We start from the raw sequence: 22,118 nt of genomic DNA, 5'->3' as shown, positions 1-22,118 counted from the left end.
TGTGCGGACTGCATAGTCAAACGGTGACAGGACAGCGTGTCAAATCGGTGGACTAAAGGAGACGAGGTTTAGATTTTAGCACATGCAAAGGAGATTGTCTACAAGGAAGTGAAGCAGTCACGCAGATTGCATTGGAAAGTGAAACAACCACTGTCCAGAGAACTATTGGAAACACAGGCTATAGAGGCGACACCACATTTGGAAATGAATCGTGTTGCTGCACCGAGATGTGGAGTCAAAAACTAAATTTCATACAGATATCGCATATGCGCATCAGTGAGAACCCTAATGTTAACCTTTCTTACCACCGCGTAATTGTAGACATTTGAAGTTGGATATAAAATCAGTACCGTGGAAAGCAAGAGCGGCCAATAGGCGCACCATAATACACCGAAAATTGGAATTTAAGAGTTTTGGATCATTATTAGCTGCATATGCTTTTTTGCCAATTATCCGTTTTGGACATCCTACTATGGCTATGTTGTGCATCTTCTGAAACAGCCTTTAGTTGTATTTGAAAGCGTTGCATCAAATAAATCCAAAAAGTTATTGCAGGTTTCATCAACTTTCATCAAGATGACAAGGCGAGTTTTCCTTCTGTGCGTATTCATACAGACTGCATACCTGGTGCCTGTCCAGGGATTCCCGGCCAAGAATCAGCAAAATTCCAAAGAGATGAGCAGCGCATTGGTGGAGGTAAATGACTTCACGAAGTTCTTAGAATGACCGATCTAACCCTACTGTTTATCCAAGGGATATTCTGTGCTGCGCATTTTATAGCAACAGCTCATGCTATAATCTACAGCTCAATGTAGATTATAGATGCATTCTATAAACTAAATATATGGATTTGGCTGTCTTCATAATTCGGTATACTGTATTGGCACTTTGGATACATGGATATGATAGCTGAACGCAAACGAAGCAGAGGAGTGTAGGGGAAAGAGACGCGCGCATCACGTTGTTTCACCGGTCTGTTTTGTTTCAACTGTTTGTTTTTTTATCAATCTAGGTACTGTATGAGAGGCATGTCTGACGTTTATTGCTTTTTGGAAGATGGAGAAACACTCTCCACGTGTCAATCCGCTTAAGAGACATGCATTCACATAGGTTTTTTAGACTCACTGCACAGTATGGAAGCTTATGCCTAAAACGTTAACCCGTGCTGATGTATGTGTTAATTGGAACCATACATTGGGAACCTGCTAAGTGAAATCAGAGGATCCATAAAATTGTAAACTTAGGTCATCATGACAGGTTAGAATGAAGGCCTATATATATTTGAGTCCAAAGTACACAGTTTAATCCAGCGAAGTCTGGCTAAAATTTGATAAAATATGATATGACAGATTCTGTCTTTCGTCCTCACTCTGTCCTGTTTGAAAAGCAATGGCATACATGAATGCACAAGCTATCGCTTTTTCTGAAGGGTGTTTGGTTTCATGCTCTCTTTCTCCTCATCAATGTTCTAATCTCCAAGCCACCAAAGACATACAGTAAACAATAGGGATAAATTGTCTACTACTATGGAATGAGCTGATGAATTTGAAGTTCACTTGATCAAGGTCTCTATTTTTCCTTTCATCTTATTTATTCAGCCAAATTTACGATGTGTTACCAAGATGCCTGTGTTCTATTTCCATAGCTTTAATTCACTTTATTGTCAGTCTAGCTATCTACCATTGTCCAGTGAAGGTAATTGACATCTTAGATTAAGTATTTCCTTTTATATTTCTACACATCAATATCCATCCAAGGTAATCAGACATGATGGAATGCACTTGCATAGGTATTGGGTCAGTGGTTAAACTTTGAAGTCACGTAAAGGAAGTTTTATAGAAACTCATGCAAGTGAACAAGAGTAAATGCTAAATTCTAAAATAACGTTCCTGTCGATCTTACCAGCCCCAAATGTGTACATTTATGTTGTTGTCCTTGCAGACCAACAGTTGCATAACCTTGTGGAAAAAGACCACCTTTCTCTGCCACAACTCATTTTGTAGCTCATATCGTTCACAGATAAATGTGCAATGATATAACTAGACTCCAAAAGATGAATTTAACTGCTGCTGGCATTGACAAACAATGAGGTGCATGGATGGATACATGGATGGATTTACGGATGGAATCTATTCATACACAGCACAAGAGGGGCTAGGCATAAATTGGCTGACGAGGCAAATTCATGTTCGGCAAAATGTGATAATTTGACAGAATATTTAACAGAAGAGTTCAAGTTTCCAGTCCAGCAATGCAGGGATGATGGGGAGACATTGCACAATGTGGGGAAAGATGCATTTGATTTCTGCCTGCTCTCTTCCATTGTCTTTCTCCACCTTCCACTTTATCTTCAAAATACATCTTTCCCTCACTTCTTCCGTCCATCCGATTATTTCTCTTATCCTAATAGCTCTCACCACCTTCTCTTTCTCTCCTTCTCTTTCTCTCCTTCTCTTTCTCTTCCCGACCCACCTCCTCCTACCTGATCCCACCTTCCCATCTCTTTCTACCCCTCTCTGGGATATGTATTTTAATTACATTCTCGCTAGCTGGAAAACAGGGGCCAGCCACCCAACACTTATTCAGAATTGAACACACAAACAATTGCTTCTCCAAACTTTAGGACTGGAATGTATGCCAGCGATATTGAATGTGAGTGCTGGAGAAGTCATGAGATTGAAAGCAAGTGGGGCCAGATAAAGATCTTTGATAATTGTTCAACCAAATAATCTTGGACAAAAATTGAACTGCAGTCCCCCTCCAATGTCTCCTTTCCTAGAAGTGAGCCGAAACCTATGGCACATTTTACAGAGGGCGCCAAATTCTTGAGCCTGTTCACAAGTTCAAGTTCCTATTCCGTTTCACGCTGAGGGTAGAACTGTGTGGGGTGGAAAGCTCTCAAATATCCGGCACCCTAATTGAGGTTAAAATGAAACTGTATACCATAATCTACGTAAGAAAGTGAATGCTCTGCATAAACTTGTGGAGTGTGGGTACTGGAAGGCAAGATTATTTGGGGGGGAAGAAATGTAAGCTAACGTTTCACCAGTGGAGCCACATTTGGCTCCACATTAGGCAAAAGAACATACACAGATAGGATTACATGTTCGTGCAAGTACACACACAAACACATGCATAGTCTTAGATATGGATTTATATGGATTTGACCGACCCATGAGGACATACGTACAGTATACACACACGCACACACACACAGATATTGCATAAACTAACTTTTAAAGTCTTGATGGCTTGGTGTCATAAGCCTCTGTAACGTCTACTTATAGACACCAACGTTGTGAAATACCATGTGAAATACTCGGTATAGGAACACATTTATGTAAGGAGTCACAGTGTCAGTGAATTTCCCTTCAAGTAGATTCAAGTGAGTACATAGAGGATGGGGGCGGGGGGGGGGGGGGGGGGGAGTGGTGGAAATATCTAAACTGAACTGTCACTGCTATGTCTGCACACACATACACACATTTAAAAGACATACTGTCTCACCCCACACATGCACCCCAATACCAGAGGAGCTAATATCCATCTTGACGTCCCAGCCTTGGGTTTCACATTCTGTGCGGCACAGCGAGGTGTTTAATGGCATAACTGCCAGGTCTCAGAATAAAGCGAGCTGTCAGAGCTATTAATACACATGAGAAAAATGCTTCTTACTTTTTTACCTCAGGAAATAATCAGATCAATCAACTTGGTTGAAAAGTGAGTTTTTATCCTTTTCTCTACTTATTTCTTCATACTTTTTCCCCACTCTTTCTGCTTGCAGGAAGGTAAGGCGTCAACATTGGGAAGTCTGTATAATGTGTGTGTGTGTGTGTGTGTGGTGCAACAGGACCACAATACTTTAGTACTCTTTACTTGCTCACCAAGGACACATCGATAACACTACTTTTGGTAAGTGTTGGTTTTGATTAGGAACCAACAATGTTAACTCCATTGTGGTTTTGCTAAGCTAGCTACTGCAAAGTAGCCGTAACTGCCATTAGAACACACAATGGCTGCTTCTATAGAAAGATGGCATCAAACGAGTTCAGATGCTTGAACTCTGATGCCATCTCTACATGGCAACCCAATCAGATGGTTGTGCAGAAGCAGGGTGGTAGAAAGAAGGAATGAATGGGATATTTGAATGGGACATATTTTTGCAAGATATTTGAGAAATTTCTTTGCCAGTTTCTGGGCAAGCATCCCATACATGGGGTGTACGTGTTCTGGTAAGAGACCTTCACTGGTTCTTCCTAATTTTCCATGTGATATTTATTTTGGCCCCTGAGCATCTTTCTCTCCTCTCTCTCTCCCAATATCATGTGGATTTGTGGAACTTCATTCTCCTGTGTAAGTATGTGTGGAATATGGAAGTCCACTTGCCCAGTATTCCTCTGGGCCAAACTCTTTTTCCCTCATTAGAAACTCAATTACTCATAGACAACTGAATGAAAGATGTTTTTTTCAAGCCTTTCATATACATTTTTTTAAAGAATGTGTAAAAGATTGTATCCAAATTACAGTATCTAAAAGCTTGAATTGGAATTGGTTTCCTTATGGCCAAAGTTTGATCATAGATTTCTTCACAACCTGTATGAGGGACAAAGTACAGAAAGCATTTTCCAATGGTTTGAAAGAGCGTGTCAATAAGTTGACTAATTAAATAGACTAGTGCACAGTGCCTGTGATGCAGTCGATAATGAAGATATCAGTGACACATAAACACAAAGATTCCTGGAATTATAGATAGTGCAGTGCTCGTGATGTTTGCGCCTGTGACTTGCATGTTCTCCCTGTGCTCACATGGCGTTCCTCTGCTAAGAACTCACAAGAATACAAAAGAAACATGCAGACCAGATGCCCTCCTGGTCATGTCAGATGCCCTCCTGCTCATGTCAGATGCCCTCCTGCTCATGTCAGATGCCCTCCTGCTCATGTCAGATGCCCTCCAGCCCATGTCAGATGCCCTCCAGCTCATGTCAGATGCCCTCCAGCTCATGTCAGATGCCCTCCAGCCCATGTCAGATGCCCTCCAGCCCATGTCCCTGGCCAGGATGAGAGAGCACTTAGGACTTGGCCACTGCTACTGCCTGCCCCTTGGAGGAAAAGGACTACAGGAGGGGAAAATGCAGAGGGTGAATTTAATCTGGTGGACACCAGAGCATGTGTGTGGGTGGGTTGGGGTGGGGGGTTCTTTATGCTGTGTGCACGTGTGATTAATCAAGATACCCACTTCAATGGAATCCATCTTAATATTATAGTGATGCAGCTGCAGTGTTTCTCAGTTGCTACAATTCTTAGATCATAATTGAAATTCTCAACACTATTTGTTCAGCCTCCACATCCTCTTGTCAATTATGCATATTATAAAATCAATTGCTCATTATTTTGAAGAAGTTGCCAAGCTTTTGTACATTCATGCAAATGAATGTTGCCTATATTTTATATCAGAAATTACTCCTACTCCTATACTGAGTCCTGTGTTATATACCGCATTGATAACATTGTTAGCATTTTGGCTATCTTGTTTGTGAACAAAAACATAATTTTGATGGCACTGCCATGTTAATTTACATACATATCTATCTTTGAGATATTCACTACTGATTCTGAGCAAGTTATGGGGTTTCTTGCAGGTAATCCATCATATGGTATTGTTTGTATGAATTGTTTTGACACCGACAATTGACTGAGGAGGTTAAATTCAGGAGTTTTCATGTTGCATGCCCGTTCCATGTAACGCTTACAGTAGTGCAACTCAGTGCTAGCTCCACAGCTGAAGCCATCTTCATTGTGCCAGCTCCGTGGATGAAAATCGAGCAAGTTTACTTAACAGCAAGACAATCTAAAGTGGATACCTTAGAGATCAATGAAGTTTTTCATGTCAACATATAACATGCTTTACACAAGTCCGAGCTAACATCAGCAAGTTAGTATTCAGGTTTTTTTCTTTCGGAAATGCGAAGCGCTCATCCAAACGTCAAACACGGCACCGCAAATCCTTGGGTGCTGAGACGGACACCTGCAAATTACAAATGTGCTTAGTGCCCGGTTCTTAAGTTAACTGTTCCCAGAAATCCCACTATCAAACTTCCACACACAAACAGAGACCCCTAGAATTATAGTATAGATGGCTCTAGTCAATGTGCACCATAGCACACAATCCTATCCATATATTTTCTTATGGACTACTGTAGTGTATAGTGTTGCATAGTATAGAATAGCACAGTTTAGAAGTACAATAACCCAGATTCCACTCCTCAATTTATTCCTTTCAAAATTTTACGCATGGTTGCAGCAGCAGTTCCCTTTTCGAAACATGCCGAATAAAACAATGACATGCACTGTATATAGATTAGGTGAGGTTCACTGGAGTTTCATAGTTGAATAGATGAGGCCCTCTGGTTCCCCACTTGGCAGTATGTCGGCCATACTATAATCAGCTCAGTGGTGACAGTGCACTTTTCTTGAAGAGATCGAGAGGGGGAGAAAGGGGAACTTTCTGCTTCACTCACAGGTTTACTGCTCATCACTCATGCACACCTACATTCATATTGCATTCATTAGGCGGACAGCAAATGCCAATTGTTTGCGAGACAGTTTGAAACCTTAGCATGTCTCTCCTTTCCTCACCTCTCCCGGTGTTATCTTCACCTCCACTGCTCCACAGCTTAAGACTGAAAATCACTTTGCTTTCATTGCATTGTGTGCCTGGCAAATCCAGACCCACTCATTTAGTTCCCGACCCCCTAATTGTTTTTTAGTTCAAATGTTCATTTCCTAGTTGTCCGATTCACGATTGACTCATTCAGAAAGCCAACTGTTCTGTTATGACTACTGGAACAGATGGATATGAACTTCCCCAGCTTCCTTTAAAAGAAGAATTGGGTAGGCTTAATCTGTTCAGTGGACGATGCGTTTTGCGTAGCTGCAGGTTTTCTGGTCACGGTTGAAATTCAATAGAGTGCTGGTGAGGAAATGTATTGGTTGTGGAGCTGTGTGTGTGTGTGCGAGAGAGGGAGAGACAGGAGATGTGTGAGAGAGCGAACGAGGGAATGGAAGAAACATCTGTTTGAAGTGTGCTGCAGACACAGCACAAGACGTAAGTCAAGATGTGACACACACGATCGGTGGACGGAGAGCTTTGATCAAACCAGGCCCTCCCCCATCGCCCTTGCCACTGCACTGTCTACCTTCCCCACTCCTCCCACTCCCCTTTTCATTCAACCTTCAACACCCCTCTCGTTTCCCTTACGATCTCCTTTTACTTTCATCCTCCTCTTCCTGGCTGTCCTCCCCCAGCACCATATAAACACTACTCCTCTTACCCACTCTTAACTTCCTACCCACGTCCATCCATTGGGTCCCTTCAAGCCCCCATCCTGCTGCCGTTGCCCTCAGAAAGCTCGTCCTTCTCCACGCCTCACTCTTTCACCCCCAGCCCTCACCCTTATTCACTATCATCCTGTCCTAAATTCAGCACCATCACACTCTGGACATAAGATTACAAGCTACATACCATACCAATGTGATACATGATATACCCCATATAATGTCAACTGAGTGTTGATATCTCGGGAGTGGGATGCTGGTCCTTTGAAGATCAGACCCTAGACAGACGCTGGACATAAGATAAGTGATAGATGGGTAGGAGAGGTACTTTTAGTGTCAGATGAATCTTCTGGGTTTTATGTTGTATGCAGACTTGCCCTTCACTGAGAGGACTGTCCTTTATTCTATGTATTCTATCTATTTCTAGGTTTGTTTAGGGGGTGGGGTAGGTTTAGTGTTACATTAAGGGTTGGGGTAAGAGAAAGGGATACTTTTAGGGTTAGGAGCTATGACGGGGTTAGGGTTCAGAATAGGTTTTTGGCTCAAGGTTATGGAAAGTTCGGGGAAAGGTGGGATTGCATTGTGAGTTAGGGTTAGGGCTAACCCTAACCCCACAAGGATAGCAAAATGAATGTATGTGTGTTGTTGGGGGAGGGGGGAGGGGTGTGCAGAGATAAAAAGAGAGATAGAAAATGTATGTGTGATGATTTACCTGAGTGTAACATCCCGGGTCAGCCTCCAGGACAAGATCTATTGCGTCACTGTGGATTTCTAACACTAATACCTACCAGATGTGCAGTAAGAGGCAGACTAGCTTGCTGACTGAAGGACTCATTGTCCTACTGACAGACTGACTTACTTGCTGACTAGTCGACTGAAAATATGGTCGGAGTGTCTGTCTCATCTTTAAATGTAGACATCAAATCTGTGAACGAACCTCGTCATAATATTTGGAATTCCACACAAAACGATACAGCTTTGATTATTGTTCGTTGTTCTTAATGCAATAAAAAATTGTAACCGTGTCATGTCATCTTTATCATTTTCTTGGTTCTGTTGTTGTCTTTAGGCAGTACCTGAGGACAGCTTAGGCGATTCCCTCCTGACCCTGGAGGACCTCCAGCAGGAGAACCAGCTACAGACCCTCCCTCCCACCCTGTTGACTCACAACTCCAGACATCAATGGTCCCAACGTCGCGGAGAGGGGATTTTACCCAAACCAGAACCAGAAGAGGACCCACAACCCTTCATATTGGACCTTAGGAAATTCCCAGACCTGGCCAATGCAGAGATAGCCCCCCAGAATCCTAATATACAGGTAGGGACACACAATTATGCCTGTAGTTTACCTTCACAAAATAATGCTGGAGGTGTTTTTTTAAGTTGAAATGTGAAATGTTGCTTCTTGATCCATGACCTTGCAAAGCCTTTGACTTGAGTTCCACAGTCACAAACCCTGGCATCTACATGGTGGACAAGCTTGTGTGTCAATCTATTGCTCATGTTCTTGATCGCACTGTAAATGGATCTGATGAGTCATGTGATATGGTCTGTCTCCAGGTCTATGCTGCAATCGATGTCATGGTCTGTGTTCAGTGGCGTAAGGTAGTTACAATGCGCCCTAGTGCATGCGTTCATGTCGGACCCTAGTGCGCTATAGTAACTGGATATGAGGCCCATAAACCATTCAGCTATATTTGACCACGATGTACTGGATTTTACAGTCGAGTGAGTTACTTAAGATATTGTTAGAGCGGTCAAAGAAAAGGCTATTAGAACCATGGATAGGGCACTGACACTGCGTTAACATGAATAGACAGTGTTCAATCATGAAAACAAGCATCAAGTCCCGAAAACTGGCCAGCTACAGCCTGCGTGAACCCCATTAGATGATTTTACTGCACAACAATGCATTTACTTTTGACCCATATCCTACATTAGAAAATCAACTCTGTATCCGTGCCACCACACAGCGGCTTCAGCCCCATCTGGAAAACACACAGGCTTACAGGCCTACTCAATGACACGGGTGCTCGGCGGCAACCTGACTTCAAAAGGTTAACAACTTGTTAAACAGGAGCACAGCCCATCAGATACCCCAAATCCCTATGAAGAAGCACTTGTACTCACCTATTCCTTGCCAGGGCTCTCAAGTCTCACGCATTCGCCGTGAGACTCACGCATTTCAACCATTTCTCACGCTCTCACACAACACATTGTATTTTACATTTACATTACATTTAGTCATTTGGCAGACGCTCTTATCCAGAGCGACTTACAGTAAGTACAGGGACAGTCCCCCTGAGGGAAGTGGGGTGAAGTGCCTTGCCCAAGGACACAACATCATGTGGCATGGCGGGGAATCGATCCGGCAACCTTCTGATTACTAGCCCGACTCCCCCACCACTCAGCCATCTGACTATTTTTCTCAAGCACTGGAACAATTTCTCACGCTGAGAAGTAAGGGATAACTTATCCAGTTGTATCTAATTAATGGACGAGGCATACTGAAAGAAGAGTTGGTAGTGGTCTCGAGTTATACAGAGTCAAAAACCAGCCAATCAGAAGAACACACCCGATTGAAATGAATGGGTTGTTGTCAAGCTCTGTGGAAGCCTGATAACGACCATTCATTTGAATCAGGTGTGCTGGAGCAGGGAAACATCAGAACAGCAGGCCCTGAGGACCAGGATTGAACACCCCTGCCATGATCCTTGTTATAAAGAGAGTGGGATGAAGGAGGGGGCTGTTCTCGTTGCCCTTCTTTCTCCCTCCCTCTGCTCCCTCAGTCTTTCTTCACAGCTGTTTTGAGTCGGCGCGGCCTCTTAAATTACCCCATGCGAGACCTTTTACAGTGGGGTGCGTCAAGTAGGCCATGATGCCGAAACATCTGCACAGGAGGAGGAGGGAGGTGGGGGGAGGGAGGAGGGGGAGGAGGGAGGAGGGGGAGGAGGGGGGGAGGGGGGAGGGGGGAGGGGGGGGGAGGGGGGAGGGGGGGGAGGGGGAGTGGAAAAGAAAAAAAAATGAAACAAAAACATCCAAATCCCTAAATGTCAAAGGTCGGTATATTATTTTAACAAGCCCTTTTTAATGTGCTCTCGGAGTGCCGATCTGCATTGCCCACAAAGTGCCTTTTTAAACAAAGGTACCAGAAATAAAAAAAAACCTTTTAGTTTCTTCTGTATTACGAGGGAGGTTTATGTGCACAAGTGGATTCAAAAGGAAATTAAGTTTGACTATGGGGGAAAAATGACATGAGAAGGAGCCCAGGTATCCAGAAATTGCAATCCTAAAAACTTCTGATCTATTTCTGAGAGGAAACTGAATTTCTTGTCCAAGTGGGACTAGGCTGCTGTTCTTCATTTGTCTGTACAAACCAGACACAGCTATTTCAATTTTATTTGTCTTTCTTTTGGGGCCAGCGTCTAATATCCTCAGCAAAGCAAAAGTTGTTATTTTTTACCTGTTACCATGCTGGCAGGAACGAATTTGAATTTGACTGTGGAGGTTCAAAGCGTGACAGACTGAACCATAGTGGACTTAAACAACGCTGCATGAAATGGAGGGGAGGATACAGGAAACAAGGAAAGAATAGGAGGGCACAGTTTAAAGTAGAAACTGCAGCAACTGAAATAATATTTTGTATATGCACAATGTTGTGTACCTCTCAAAACATAGGCAGTCTTACCTCAGCCAAATTACTTCCGCACAACCCTGGTGCCCCTATTTTTTACAATTGCCAGGAGCACCTCCCAATGGAGACTTTGGCCCTCAACAAGAAGTGCCACTCTGTTAGAAACCTAGCTATGACTCAGAGGGCCTAATGGGCTGTAGTTAGTCCTAATACGCTTCCTCTACTTAAAGCACAGACAGACGGGGAGGAAATGGAGCTCAGCTTCAATATTGAATTGGTCCTCTCCGTGTTGCATTCGCACACAGGGCTGCCAGGGTCCGAGTCAAGGTGCAAGAGTCCCTAGCTGTAGTGATGAGGTGTTGCTGGTATATGTATACTGGCAGTACTGCAAAGCCTGTGTTTGTGCATGGTTGTGTGTGCTCTTGCACAGGACGCTGTGCATGAAAGAAAAATGGAGACACGGTGAGGAGGGGGAGAGGGTAAAAGGGAGATGAGAAAAAAAGGTTTTCATACCCTTAGAACTTTCCAGAACGAGAAGACGGCATAATCTCCCGTTTTCGATGCAGGTTTGTCTTCATAAACAGTTATAGCAGCCATCAGATGGTAACTGGCAAAATCATAAACAAGCCTTCCTTTGTCTAAATGTGAGGGCCGCTGGCAGGGAAGGCGGGAGAGGTGGCGGCAGGTTGTCAGTCTATCACATATCTATCTATCCTCCATTCTCTCTACCTCTTTCCCTTTGCCCTCTTCATTTTCCATATCCTTCCACATTTTGGCCATGCACGTATATCCTTCAGTGTAGTTTCCTCTGTTCCTCCATCAGCTGTCAGTCTCTGTCCCTATTTCTCTTTCATTCTCCTCCTATCGCTGACATTCCTCATCCATCCACCACACTTTCTGTCACTTTATTCCTTCTACTTTTTTTCTGGGCTTGCTTTCTCTTTCCACCACTTAATCCCACCATTTGTCCCCAAACACACACACACACACTATTCTTACACACACTTACTTCTGTGTCCTACGGATGTCTAGACGTGCCTGTACAACCATCCTGGAGACACAAAACACAGAGGACACACGCACACATGCACAGATGCACACACTCACCCTCATACACGTACACATTCACCCTCACTACCAGTAGGCCAACCCCAGCGAGCTTCTCCTGGAAGAACAAGTTTCAGATGTGTTATCAGACAGACACCACAATCAACCGATATCAAATAGATTTAAATAGACATCCACCCTGTGAAGCTGTTAGGAGCCGTTATCCCATCACTTGCCCATATTTTTCAGTATGCGTTCATAGCGTTGCGTGGCCGAGGACGGCCCGTGTGTAGCAGAGACCGCTGCTCCATACTGCTTCATACAGAAGCTATTCTGTGGGCTGGGAATGTTATCAATGCCCGTCTGTGGTCATGGTGGTTTTCCACTTGTATGTGAACACATTGTGTGTTGTGTAATTGCTGGTATTAAAGAACATTACAAGTCTGTGATGTTGATGAGGTTGTAGCAGCAACTGTGTAAAATGTTACCCTTGGCAATCTGGGCTGGTCCTCATTCAAAGGAACAGATTCCTTTGTAATTTGCTGAGGATAATTGTCAAGAGTAAAAATCCACCCCCAAATTCCCCCACTTGAATCTTGATAACATATTGTTACATGATCGTTGTTCACTTGCTCACAAACATAATATGTTGGATTTGAAACAAATGGGGAAACGGGTGCATGAACCTATAATTGATAACATTTCCAATGCACATAGACTTTCACACTCCTCATACATATATCAATTGGAAATTGCTTTATGAAGAGCACAAAAAAAAGAGGTGTTGCAGATTATAAACCTGCAGCGGGAATTGTATACTTTAACAATGAACAATTTCCAAAAGAGTCCACTTTACTCCCTGAACTGCATCTATATCTGCCCCCAAAGGTCACCATCGAGGTTGTGAATGATCCCCAGACAGAGGTGGAGATGGATTTGGCCAAGGAGGGACGGAATGACTGGTCCCTTTCCGAGGAGGAGTGGCTCGGTCACAAGAAGTTGTTCTGGCCGCTGTTCTGGGAGTACCCTGACCAGGCAGGGAGCGGGCCGGGCCAGGCCAGCCTGGAAGATCCCACCGAGGACTATAACTACGACACAGAGGATCCAGTGCTGAGTGGGGTCGGGGGAGGATGGGGAAATCGCTGGAACAACGGATGGGATTCCTCCAAGGAGAACTACGGTGAGCTGTCACGACGGAGATGGCTCTGTTACGTTGATGTCACCTTTAGCTAAGGCCTGGGTTGAAAGACTGAGGTGAGAGATGAAAGATGACAAGTACAATGAATTGAATCCGAGGCTAAACGTAGACAACAAACAGTCCCTCTTGATTTCTCTCTCGTTAAAAACGGACATGTCGTATGCTGTTTGGAGTGAGACAAAGTAGAAGGTGTTGCAGGCTTCTGGTGATGAATGCTGGCGCTTTTAGGAGGCATCCCTTGCTCTGAAAGAGGGGCGGAAGCGTGCCCGTCTCTCAAGACAATAGCTCTATTCAGTTTCACAGAGAATGCACTGCAGCCTTCATCTTGGATAATGGAGAGATTGTGTTTGTTTGGTGTCCCTTATCAAGGAAGTGTGTGTGTGTGTGTGTGTGTGTGTGTGTGTGTGTGTGTGTGTGTGTGCATGGGGGGACATAAGGTCTAAAGGTCGGGGCATGTCCTCAGTCTATGTTGGAAGATGTGTTTTGCTAGAGACTTCCCCTTTGTCAGGTTACGAGGTACGTTCCCCACACACACACACACACACACATTCTCTCTCTGCTCCCTAACATAGTTTAGGATGGAGGTGTGTTCTCAAGGTCTGCTACATAAACATGAAACTCACACACACAAACAACCTGCGTGAAAGGCAGCTCCTCCAGACTTATCTCTGATGCCAGCGGTACACATGCAGGGAAGGAGAGGGAGTTGGCTTGTGAGGATTGTGTTTCACAGTCGCTCCTACAGTCGCAAAGTGATTGAGATCAGGAAAATAATTATTTGAAACAGAAACACAATTTGGACTTGTCTCGTACAGATTAGAATGACTTGGGTGGCTATACAGAAAATAGAGTAGAGATAAGATTATGTTAATGAAATATTGTCAACCTTTGCCATCAATTGTCTTATGTGGAGCTTTAAAAAAAACATTTTGGTCAAACATTTACCAAATTTGACCTATTTTGAAGAGAGCAGCCCTGAAAGAAACAAAAACATGGTTCAAACAATGTCTTTGATTCACATCTGATGGTTGTAATTTCCAACTAAATGCTGAACTCCCACAGAGGAAATCCTGTCTAAATCTCTCTTATTAAGCTGTCCTGAAATAGCCTTTTCATGCTGTGTTCGTTTACTCTGAATCATAGTTCTCTTGGTGCTGTTCAAGAACAGTTACCGGCAATCAGTTGAACAGCACTCACATTTTTCTAACCCCACTGACATTACCTCACCTCAATGTGAGACAATACCTGGATAAAGCTGCCTTTGCTTTGTGACTTTTCTTGTGCCAAGAATGTATCCCAACCAAAAAAGGATTTAATTGGATGTGGCTAGAACAGTGAAATATGTATTTGGTCATTTCAAAGGGCAAATTGGTTTAGATACAATAAAACATTGCATATTTAATGGAAATCATTATGGAAATAAATAATTCAATCATGTGCCAGCTCCTTGTGATGCCAGATGGTTAAAAACTGATTGCAGACTACACTGAATAGTGGTTTTGGATGAGAGAGAGACAGAGACAGAGAGAAGGGGAAAAGATGGAGAGTGTGAAAACAATGATTAAACATGGGTTAGAAAGGGTAAGAGACTGGGTCAAACTTCAAAGAAATGTAAGAAGGATAAACAAGTACAATTGGCCAAGAGAAAGGAGATTACAGGTCAGGGGCTGGATGGGGGGGATGTAAAGATAACGGAAAGTGGAGGGGAGAACAATGAGAGAGAAAGCAAGAGAGAGGCAGAGATATACCTTAGCACTAGTGACGAGTGACATTTGAAGCCTGCCGTCGTGTGTGTCTGTGTGTGTGTGTATTTCTGTGTGTGTGTGTGTTTGTGTCCTATGAAGCTGACGCTGAGCCATTTGTAGCTGCCTGACTTCAACATAAAGGCCTTCCAGGCCTCCAGGCAAGGAGCAGGCGCTTGGGAGTCAGCATGTCTTTAGAGGCTTATAGCAGGGATGCACTCTGTAGCAGGGATGCACTCTGTAGCAGGGATGCACTCTGTGGCAAGGGATGCACTCCATTTCTTACCAGTACTTGCTTACTTGATTGCTTGCTTACTGAGGACATGCTTTTGATCATTCTGTAGATACCAGTGGAGCAAAAAAACACTGCATACCCTTGCTTTGTGTTGGTGAACATAGGTAGAATAGAGTGAGGCAGATGGTGAGAGATAGAGACTGGGAAGATCTTCAAGGGTCACCTCTTCCTCGTCTCTTTTGCTGGGCCTAAGGGTACCAAAAGCTTAGCAATTATTAGCATTATTTCTTGTGATACCGATGAATTGGTCCCTTCTCGTGATCCTACACAGTCACACCAATTGGCAATTAAATTGTTTTTGCAGCACTGTATATGCACTAACTGTGAGTGAGATGTTATTGTAAGACTAGTTAAGGAATTGAGTTGTTATCATTGCTCCGTGGTGTTATTTTAGTTCACCATACATTAATTAGCTAGCTGCTGTGATCGAGATGTGATTGTTGCACTGTGTTTAAATCATTTAGATGTTATTGTTTCTTTTTGGTTCACCGTCCCTGGTAGCTGAAATGTGATTACTTTGCAATGTGGCACAGACCTTTCCTTGATTATGACCATGACATGATACTGTAGAACTCCACACTTCTGATCAGTGATCCCTGATCTTCTGCTGAACTTTCTGTATGCATTATTTGTACGTTTCTTTGGATAAAAGTGTCGTAAAACAATAGACGTTTCTTGAAGAAAGAGAGGAAAATTTACAAACGTTGTTAGAAACGATAAAGGAAGAAGGAACAAATGAAGAGAGAGAAGAAGGGAGGGAAGAGGGTAATGCTGGGATAGTGAGAAAAGAGGAAAGCGGATTAAGTGAGCAAAGGGAGTGCATGAGGAGGAGAGAATGAAGAAAGTTGTTTTTTTCAGGGGCTGCAGTAAGCATTCCAGAACCAGGCCCTGGTGAGTGGAGGAGTGCAGCATCCACACCTTCCCTTTGTTGTTCTCTGCAAGTCATCAGGGGGTGGGGAACCTCTCCTCCCTCACCACAACAGCCCACTGCTCTCTACTGGCAGGGCATTGCAAACTTGTGGAAACGAAACATGCCCAAATGCATTCTTGACTGGCTAGCGAGATGGCAAGGAGTATCTTTCACTCTCTCCCTCTCTTTGTTCTGTTCACCGCTTTCGCTCTTATTCGTGTTTTGCTTTGAACCCTTCCTCGTGTACGTGCTTGGGGCTCTTCCTACCATTTTTCCAACATGTTGTCCTTGGTCTATCGTGTGCACCTCTCTCATATTCCCCCTTTCCCTTTCCCACAAACTTCCCAAAGGGTAATGTTTTCAACTTGGGAGACTGGAGAGGGTGACAGAGGGAATGAGAAAGATAGAGCTATGGAGAATAACGGGGTAGATGGGGGGGAAAACAAACTGTTCATTAACCAGAAAACCTTTTAGAGTTGAGCTGTCCTAAGACATTGTTTGTGTTGGCACTGCTTCTGGCTGCGGGCTACAGCCACCTTGCCATTTAAATATTTATTCCACCCAAGAGACAGACACACACAATTTCTTGCATTAACACTCTCACAAACTGGCAGACACACACACACACACACACACCCCTGCCTCCCCCTGTTCCTATGCACACACGCACACCTCGCCAGCTGGCTCTACATCCTGATCATTAGTGAGATGATGCTTTCCCTGAATAATATGCAATATTAACTTAGTCGTGGGTCATTAACTTCCATAATAATTTTCCAGGCAGGGATGTTTTCTTGGGGCCTTTGCGAGCAGGTTTACCATCAATTGCAACAGGTAGAGTCTGGGGGCTTGTACAGGTCAGGTGAGGAATGCCTGATTCTAGATCAGGTGACCGGTATCAACACCTGGTCAGTCTGAAAAACAGTTGGCCATGTTCTTCGAGGTCTGTTCTTTTATCATTGGTTGCAGCTGACTGAGAAACAGTCTACTTTTGCTACTTATCTTTCTTAAATCAAATATAGGCTAAAAGTCCTATCTATATAAACCATCTGTGGCAAAAGAACCCCAAAACCCAGGGCTTGCAAACATTAACTTACAGACCGGAATGGGGGATTATGGGAGTTAATGTTGAGGCGGCCACATCATACAAGTACCTGGGAGTGGAGGATAGGAAACAACAGGACCAATGCCATTCTACTTCCTGCTGAGGTTCAGGTACTTTGATGTATCTAGGACTATGCTGCTCTGTGGCAGACAGGGCTAATCTCTATGCAGTTGTGTGCTGGCGAAGGAGATTCAAAGTAGAGGGCACCCCAGGCTTGAGAAGCTGATTTGAATAGAGTGACGTTTTCCAGTTGAGACACGTTTCAAAACAACAATTCCCGTTTTAGAAAGGTTGACAACCACCTTTAACTGTCACCCAGCAAAGGAAACTTTCACTCCCGACTGAACCCTCCTTAAATCTTTAGAAGCAAAATGTTCCCCCTCAAGCAAGGCCCTAAGACATCTAACAGAAAGGTACTTTCGAAGTTCAAAACTCATTTGCAGCACTGTTTTTATTACATAACACACAGACCACCTGGGTGAGGAATTTGCTAGGGCTCACTTCAAAGACATGCCAGACAGCTAACATACCTCTTTTGTTTTATTTCCCCCGTTCTCCCTATGCCTTCCTGCTGCCTTTCATCACACAGAGTACGAGGAGGAGGAGTGGAGCGTCTGGTCACCTTGTAGCGTTACATGTGGCCATGGCAGCCAGAAACGCATTCGTTCCTGTGGTTATGCCTGCACAGCGACCGAGTCCCGGACATGTGACTTGGAGCGGTGTCCAGGTAAGATCATCTGTGTGCCCTCATCACTCCTTGCCTGTGCATCTGATGCGTCCTAGTCTGCGGCGATACATTCCAAACTGCATACTTTTAGTAGGCACAGTACCTAGCTTCCCTTACATCATGTATTTGGTTGCAGACAGTTACTGTGTGTGCCTGCTGGAGTTATTGCGCACCCTTCTGTTGTGAGAAGGGAGGTAGGTCAGAATAGCCAGAAAAACCAAATAGCCGAGTGAGAATAAGGCTTCGACAACAGTGGGAGCATGGTCTCACCCCCTGGAGACCTTTTGAGAAACATTTCAAATCTCCTCTTGATACAAAGACAAAGTATTAGTCAAAGATACTTTGTGGCCAACTCCTTCCACATCTTAGCAGTGATTTGAGTCTTGGCCTAACTTTATCACTATCGTACAGCACGTGAATTCATATGAAGGGAAGTCCAAACTGAAGTCCTTTCATACGCAAGTCGCACCACGGAATGAGGACTGAGGAACTGGAATCATACGGGAAATGATGCTTGGTTTTGCCAGTCAATGCTAGGCCACCCTGAGAAGCCATGCTGAAGAGGGTGGACGCTGCCAGGATGTAGCACAGAGCTGATGTTGTTGGGAGCATGCTAGGTGTGTTAGGCGTTGGGTTCCCTGCAGAGCCCGGCTGTGCATACATCTCTCGAGGTGTTTACCATGGATCAATGAGGTACTGTATCTCTGGAGCGGTAGGGGGTCCAGATCTGTGTGTGCGAATGGGGGGGGGGGGTGGGGGTGGGCGGTGGGGGTGGAGGGGTTGTTGGTTGAGTCGTGTGTCTGTATTGAGGGGTGTGTGTTTGGGTTGAGCGGTGCATGTGTGGACCGAGGGTCGTGTTTCAGGGTGGGTACAGTGAGCTGTGGGAGTGTTGAGATGAAACGGGGACGGCGGGATGGGTGGAAGTGTGTGTGTTCAGTATCTATGTGTTTGGGGTGGGCATGAGCATGGGCGGGGCCTCGACACAGTCTCCAAACAAACTCCATTATTAAGAGACAGTGCTGTAAAAACACCCCGGTTGATGTTACATTTCACACAAGCTGGTATTAACCCTCTCAGTCATGAGATGTTGGTCCTGTCTCCATTCTTTCTGTCAGGGTACTTGTTGTGCTCTGTTTGATTTTGATTTTGATTATTTTTGTCTTCAGATGACCTTGATGCAGTGACTGAATTGATGCCGATACAGACAACTAACGACACTGACTCACTGGATACAAGTAGGTCACGTGACTGGGTCTGTGTATCTCTACTTGCTCCAGTGCTCGTGGTGTGTGTGTACAGTACATGTACATTCAAAGTTTTGGTAGTTGCCTAAAATTGCCTACTCCACTTGGCGAGTGTGTGTGTGTGTATGGGGGAGGGGTCAGGGTTGGTTCAGGGTTGGCTAGTGGTCTGTTCTGTTTTGAGGGTGGTGGGCTACAAGTTTTGGGACGTCTATCACAGACGGAGATATTGAGAGTCCACCCCTGCCCCTCCACCCCCATTCTTTAGTCTTCGCTCCATGGAGTAGAAAAACATTCCACCAAGAAATGTTTGAATTGGTTTTTAGTTTTGACTTCATTGCTCTCCTAGGGCTTGGCACTGACCAGTGAACGTGATAGCTCTTTTCACTCCACTATCATAACAAAGTGTATGCTAGAAAAACACCACAAGATAAAGTGTCAGAAGTTTTTCTTATTTGTCTCTCAGAGCGACTACGGAACATAACTATTTGTCATAAATAAGTTTTAATTTGACCACAGCCTCTGATGTCAAACACATTTTTGGGGGGAATTGGTAGACTGAAGATGAGTTTTTCCTGTTTCCCTTATTTCTTTAGGCTTTTCAGAGTTTGATGTTTTGACATGTATAAAGATTACACACCAAAGTCACTTTGAAAGCTTGGAAGCAGTCTTTCTGGTTTCCATTGTGTAATCAGTGCTGTTTTATGTTAGAATCAGTTTGAATAGTTATGTTTTTATTGCAATTGAAACCTGGTGATTGAATGACCAAAGTTGATTAGCCTAATTAAATCACTGTCACTTATATGCAGTGTGTTCAAAATGGAGGGACGGTCAACTATAGAAAATGATTTCATCTATGTTTATTTTCCATGTCGAAAAGTGCACTGGATATTGGCAAAATAGTTTGATACTGTAATAAACATATCCATATTGGGGTCAAAACTATTATGTTGATGGATGTGATCAAATGTTGATGTAAGCAATTGCTTGAATTCCATTTTTTAATTGGCATTTATAGATGCCTTACCGCGGATGTTGGTGAAACTTTATTTGAAGAGGTCTAAGTAGATTATCCAAAAATAGATCAAGATCGGTCCAAAAAGCTTTAAGTAATATGCAACAAATGATAAACTACATATATGTTGAGAGCCAGTTAAGGATCTGAAATCTTTGCATCAGCTGTCCAATGAACGTGTTACCTAGATGGATGGATGACCACATAGCTGCATAATCACCCTCCCACCGCCAAGCCTCTAGGCTCTTTATGCGTTCAGAAGCCCATCAATAAAATGTATCTGTTTGACTCCCCACAGACGTCGACAGCTGTGAAAAGTGGCTAAGCTGCAAGAACGACTTCCTCCAGAAGTACCTTCACCAGGTTCTGACAGAGCTCCCCAGCTGCCCGTGCAGCTACCCCTCTGAGGCCGTCTACAGCGCCGTCAACATCCCCGACCAAAAGCAGCGCAAGACGTATCGGTGGCGCGATGCCAGCGGGCCCAAAGAACGCCTGGACATCTACAAGCCGTCTGCCCGCTTCTGCATCCGCTCCATGCTGTCCTACGAGAGCACCACGCTGGCCGCGCAGCACTGTTGCTACGACGACCACATGAAGCTGATCACGCGAGGCAAAGGGGCCGGGGCGCCGAATCTGATCAGCACCGAGTTCTCGCCCGAGCTGCATTACAAGGTGGACGTGCTCCCCTGGATCCTGTGCAAGGGGGACTGGAGTCGCTTCCATTCAGTGCGGCCCCCTAACAACGCGTTGGCTTGCTGGGACAACCCCCCTGAAGAGGTGTTCCAAGCCGAGCTGGAGGAAGCGAAGGAGTACTAAGGAGACCCCTCACCCCCCCCCCCCCCACTATCCAGCTAAGGGAGGGTAGTGGGAAGGGAGGATGAGAGGGGAGAGAAGAGCTGGTTGGAACCTGTTAAAGACCGTGGTTGTGGGTGAATGAATGAGTGGCTGAATGTGTTCACTTTCAAAAACTTTGGATAGAAATCCTTTGGTTGTATAATCTCATATACATATATACAGATATAAAGTATATAGACAGTACAGTATACACATCAGCATGTGCAAACCTGGCAAATTACATAAATGGTTTCCCCAATGTATTTATTTCCCACGGATTGTGTTTTTCGAAAGACACGCCAAGGGTGCAGCTACTATATTGTCTGTTATTTGCTGACATGGCAAATTGATATAATGGAGAGTCTGAACTGACAGTCAAAGGCTATTTTAGCGCACAGTACCAGCCAGCGCTCAAAAGAACACTGGTGAGTCAACTTTGGACACATTTTGGCAGAACAAACATTACATGAATTATTTTAGACTTACTCACCAATTTCTCTTACCTGTCCTCAAGAGTCAAATGCACCGATGCTATGTGTTCAAGATAATGTACTTGGAACTGAGGGGAGGGATTTGCGGCATGCGACAAGTGGTTGCAACAGTGCCTCCAAGATCCTGGAGTGTGGAGCATGGAGAATGTGTATTTATTAGACTTATATGGGGCCTGAATTGTATTTGCAGGAATAAACAAAAAAACACTGATGCCTCATGAAAGAAATTCCTGTCAAGCTGCTAAAAACAGGACAAATTCAAATGCAATGTTGCCTTATTGTTTCTCTCTCTCTCTCTCTCTCTCTCTCTCTCTCTCTCTCTCTCTCTCTCTCTCTCTCTCTCTCTCTCTCTCTCTCTCTCTCTCTTTCTCTCTCTCTCTCTCTCTCTCTCTCTCTCTCTCTCTCTCTCTCTGTCTCTCTCTCTCTCTCTCTCTTCTCTCTCTCTCTCTCTCTCTCTCTCTCTCTCTCTCTCTCTCTCTGTCCCCTCCCCCCTTCTTTGGCCCAACTCCAATCAATTCCAAACCCAGAAACTCAGACAGTTCAA

At 44.2% G+C, this 22,118-nt stretch overlaps 1 protein-coding gene across 1 annotated transcript; it reads left to right on the top strand.

The window, feature by feature from the left end:
- The first annotated feature begins 20 nt into the window (after positions 1–20).
- ism2a (isthmin 2a) lies at positions 21–21,915 on the top strand. The gene is made up of 6 exons (XM_047018355.1): positions 21–696; positions 8,405–8,653; positions 12,905–13,196; positions 17,856–17,993; positions 19,160–19,228; positions 20,548–21,915. The coding sequence occupies exons 1-6, from the start codon at positions 577–579 to the stop codon at positions 21,063–21,065; spliced, it is 1,386 nt and encodes a 461-aa protein (XP_046874311.1). The 5' UTR covers positions 21–576; the 3' UTR covers positions 21,066–21,915.
- Positions 21,916–22,118: the final 203 nt, after the last annotated feature.

The sequence above is a fragment of the Hypomesus transpacificus genome, chromosome 3 (genome assembly GCF_021917145.1).
Source record: "Hypomesus transpacificus isolate Combined female chromosome 3, fHypTra1, whole genome shotgun sequence".
Taxonomy (NCBI): Eukaryota; Metazoa; Chordata; class Actinopteri; order Osmeriformes; family Osmeridae; genus Hypomesus; species Hypomesus transpacificus.
The sequence above is the reverse complement of the archived record's forward strand: the minus strand, read 5'-3'. Positions and strand labels throughout refer to the sequence as shown.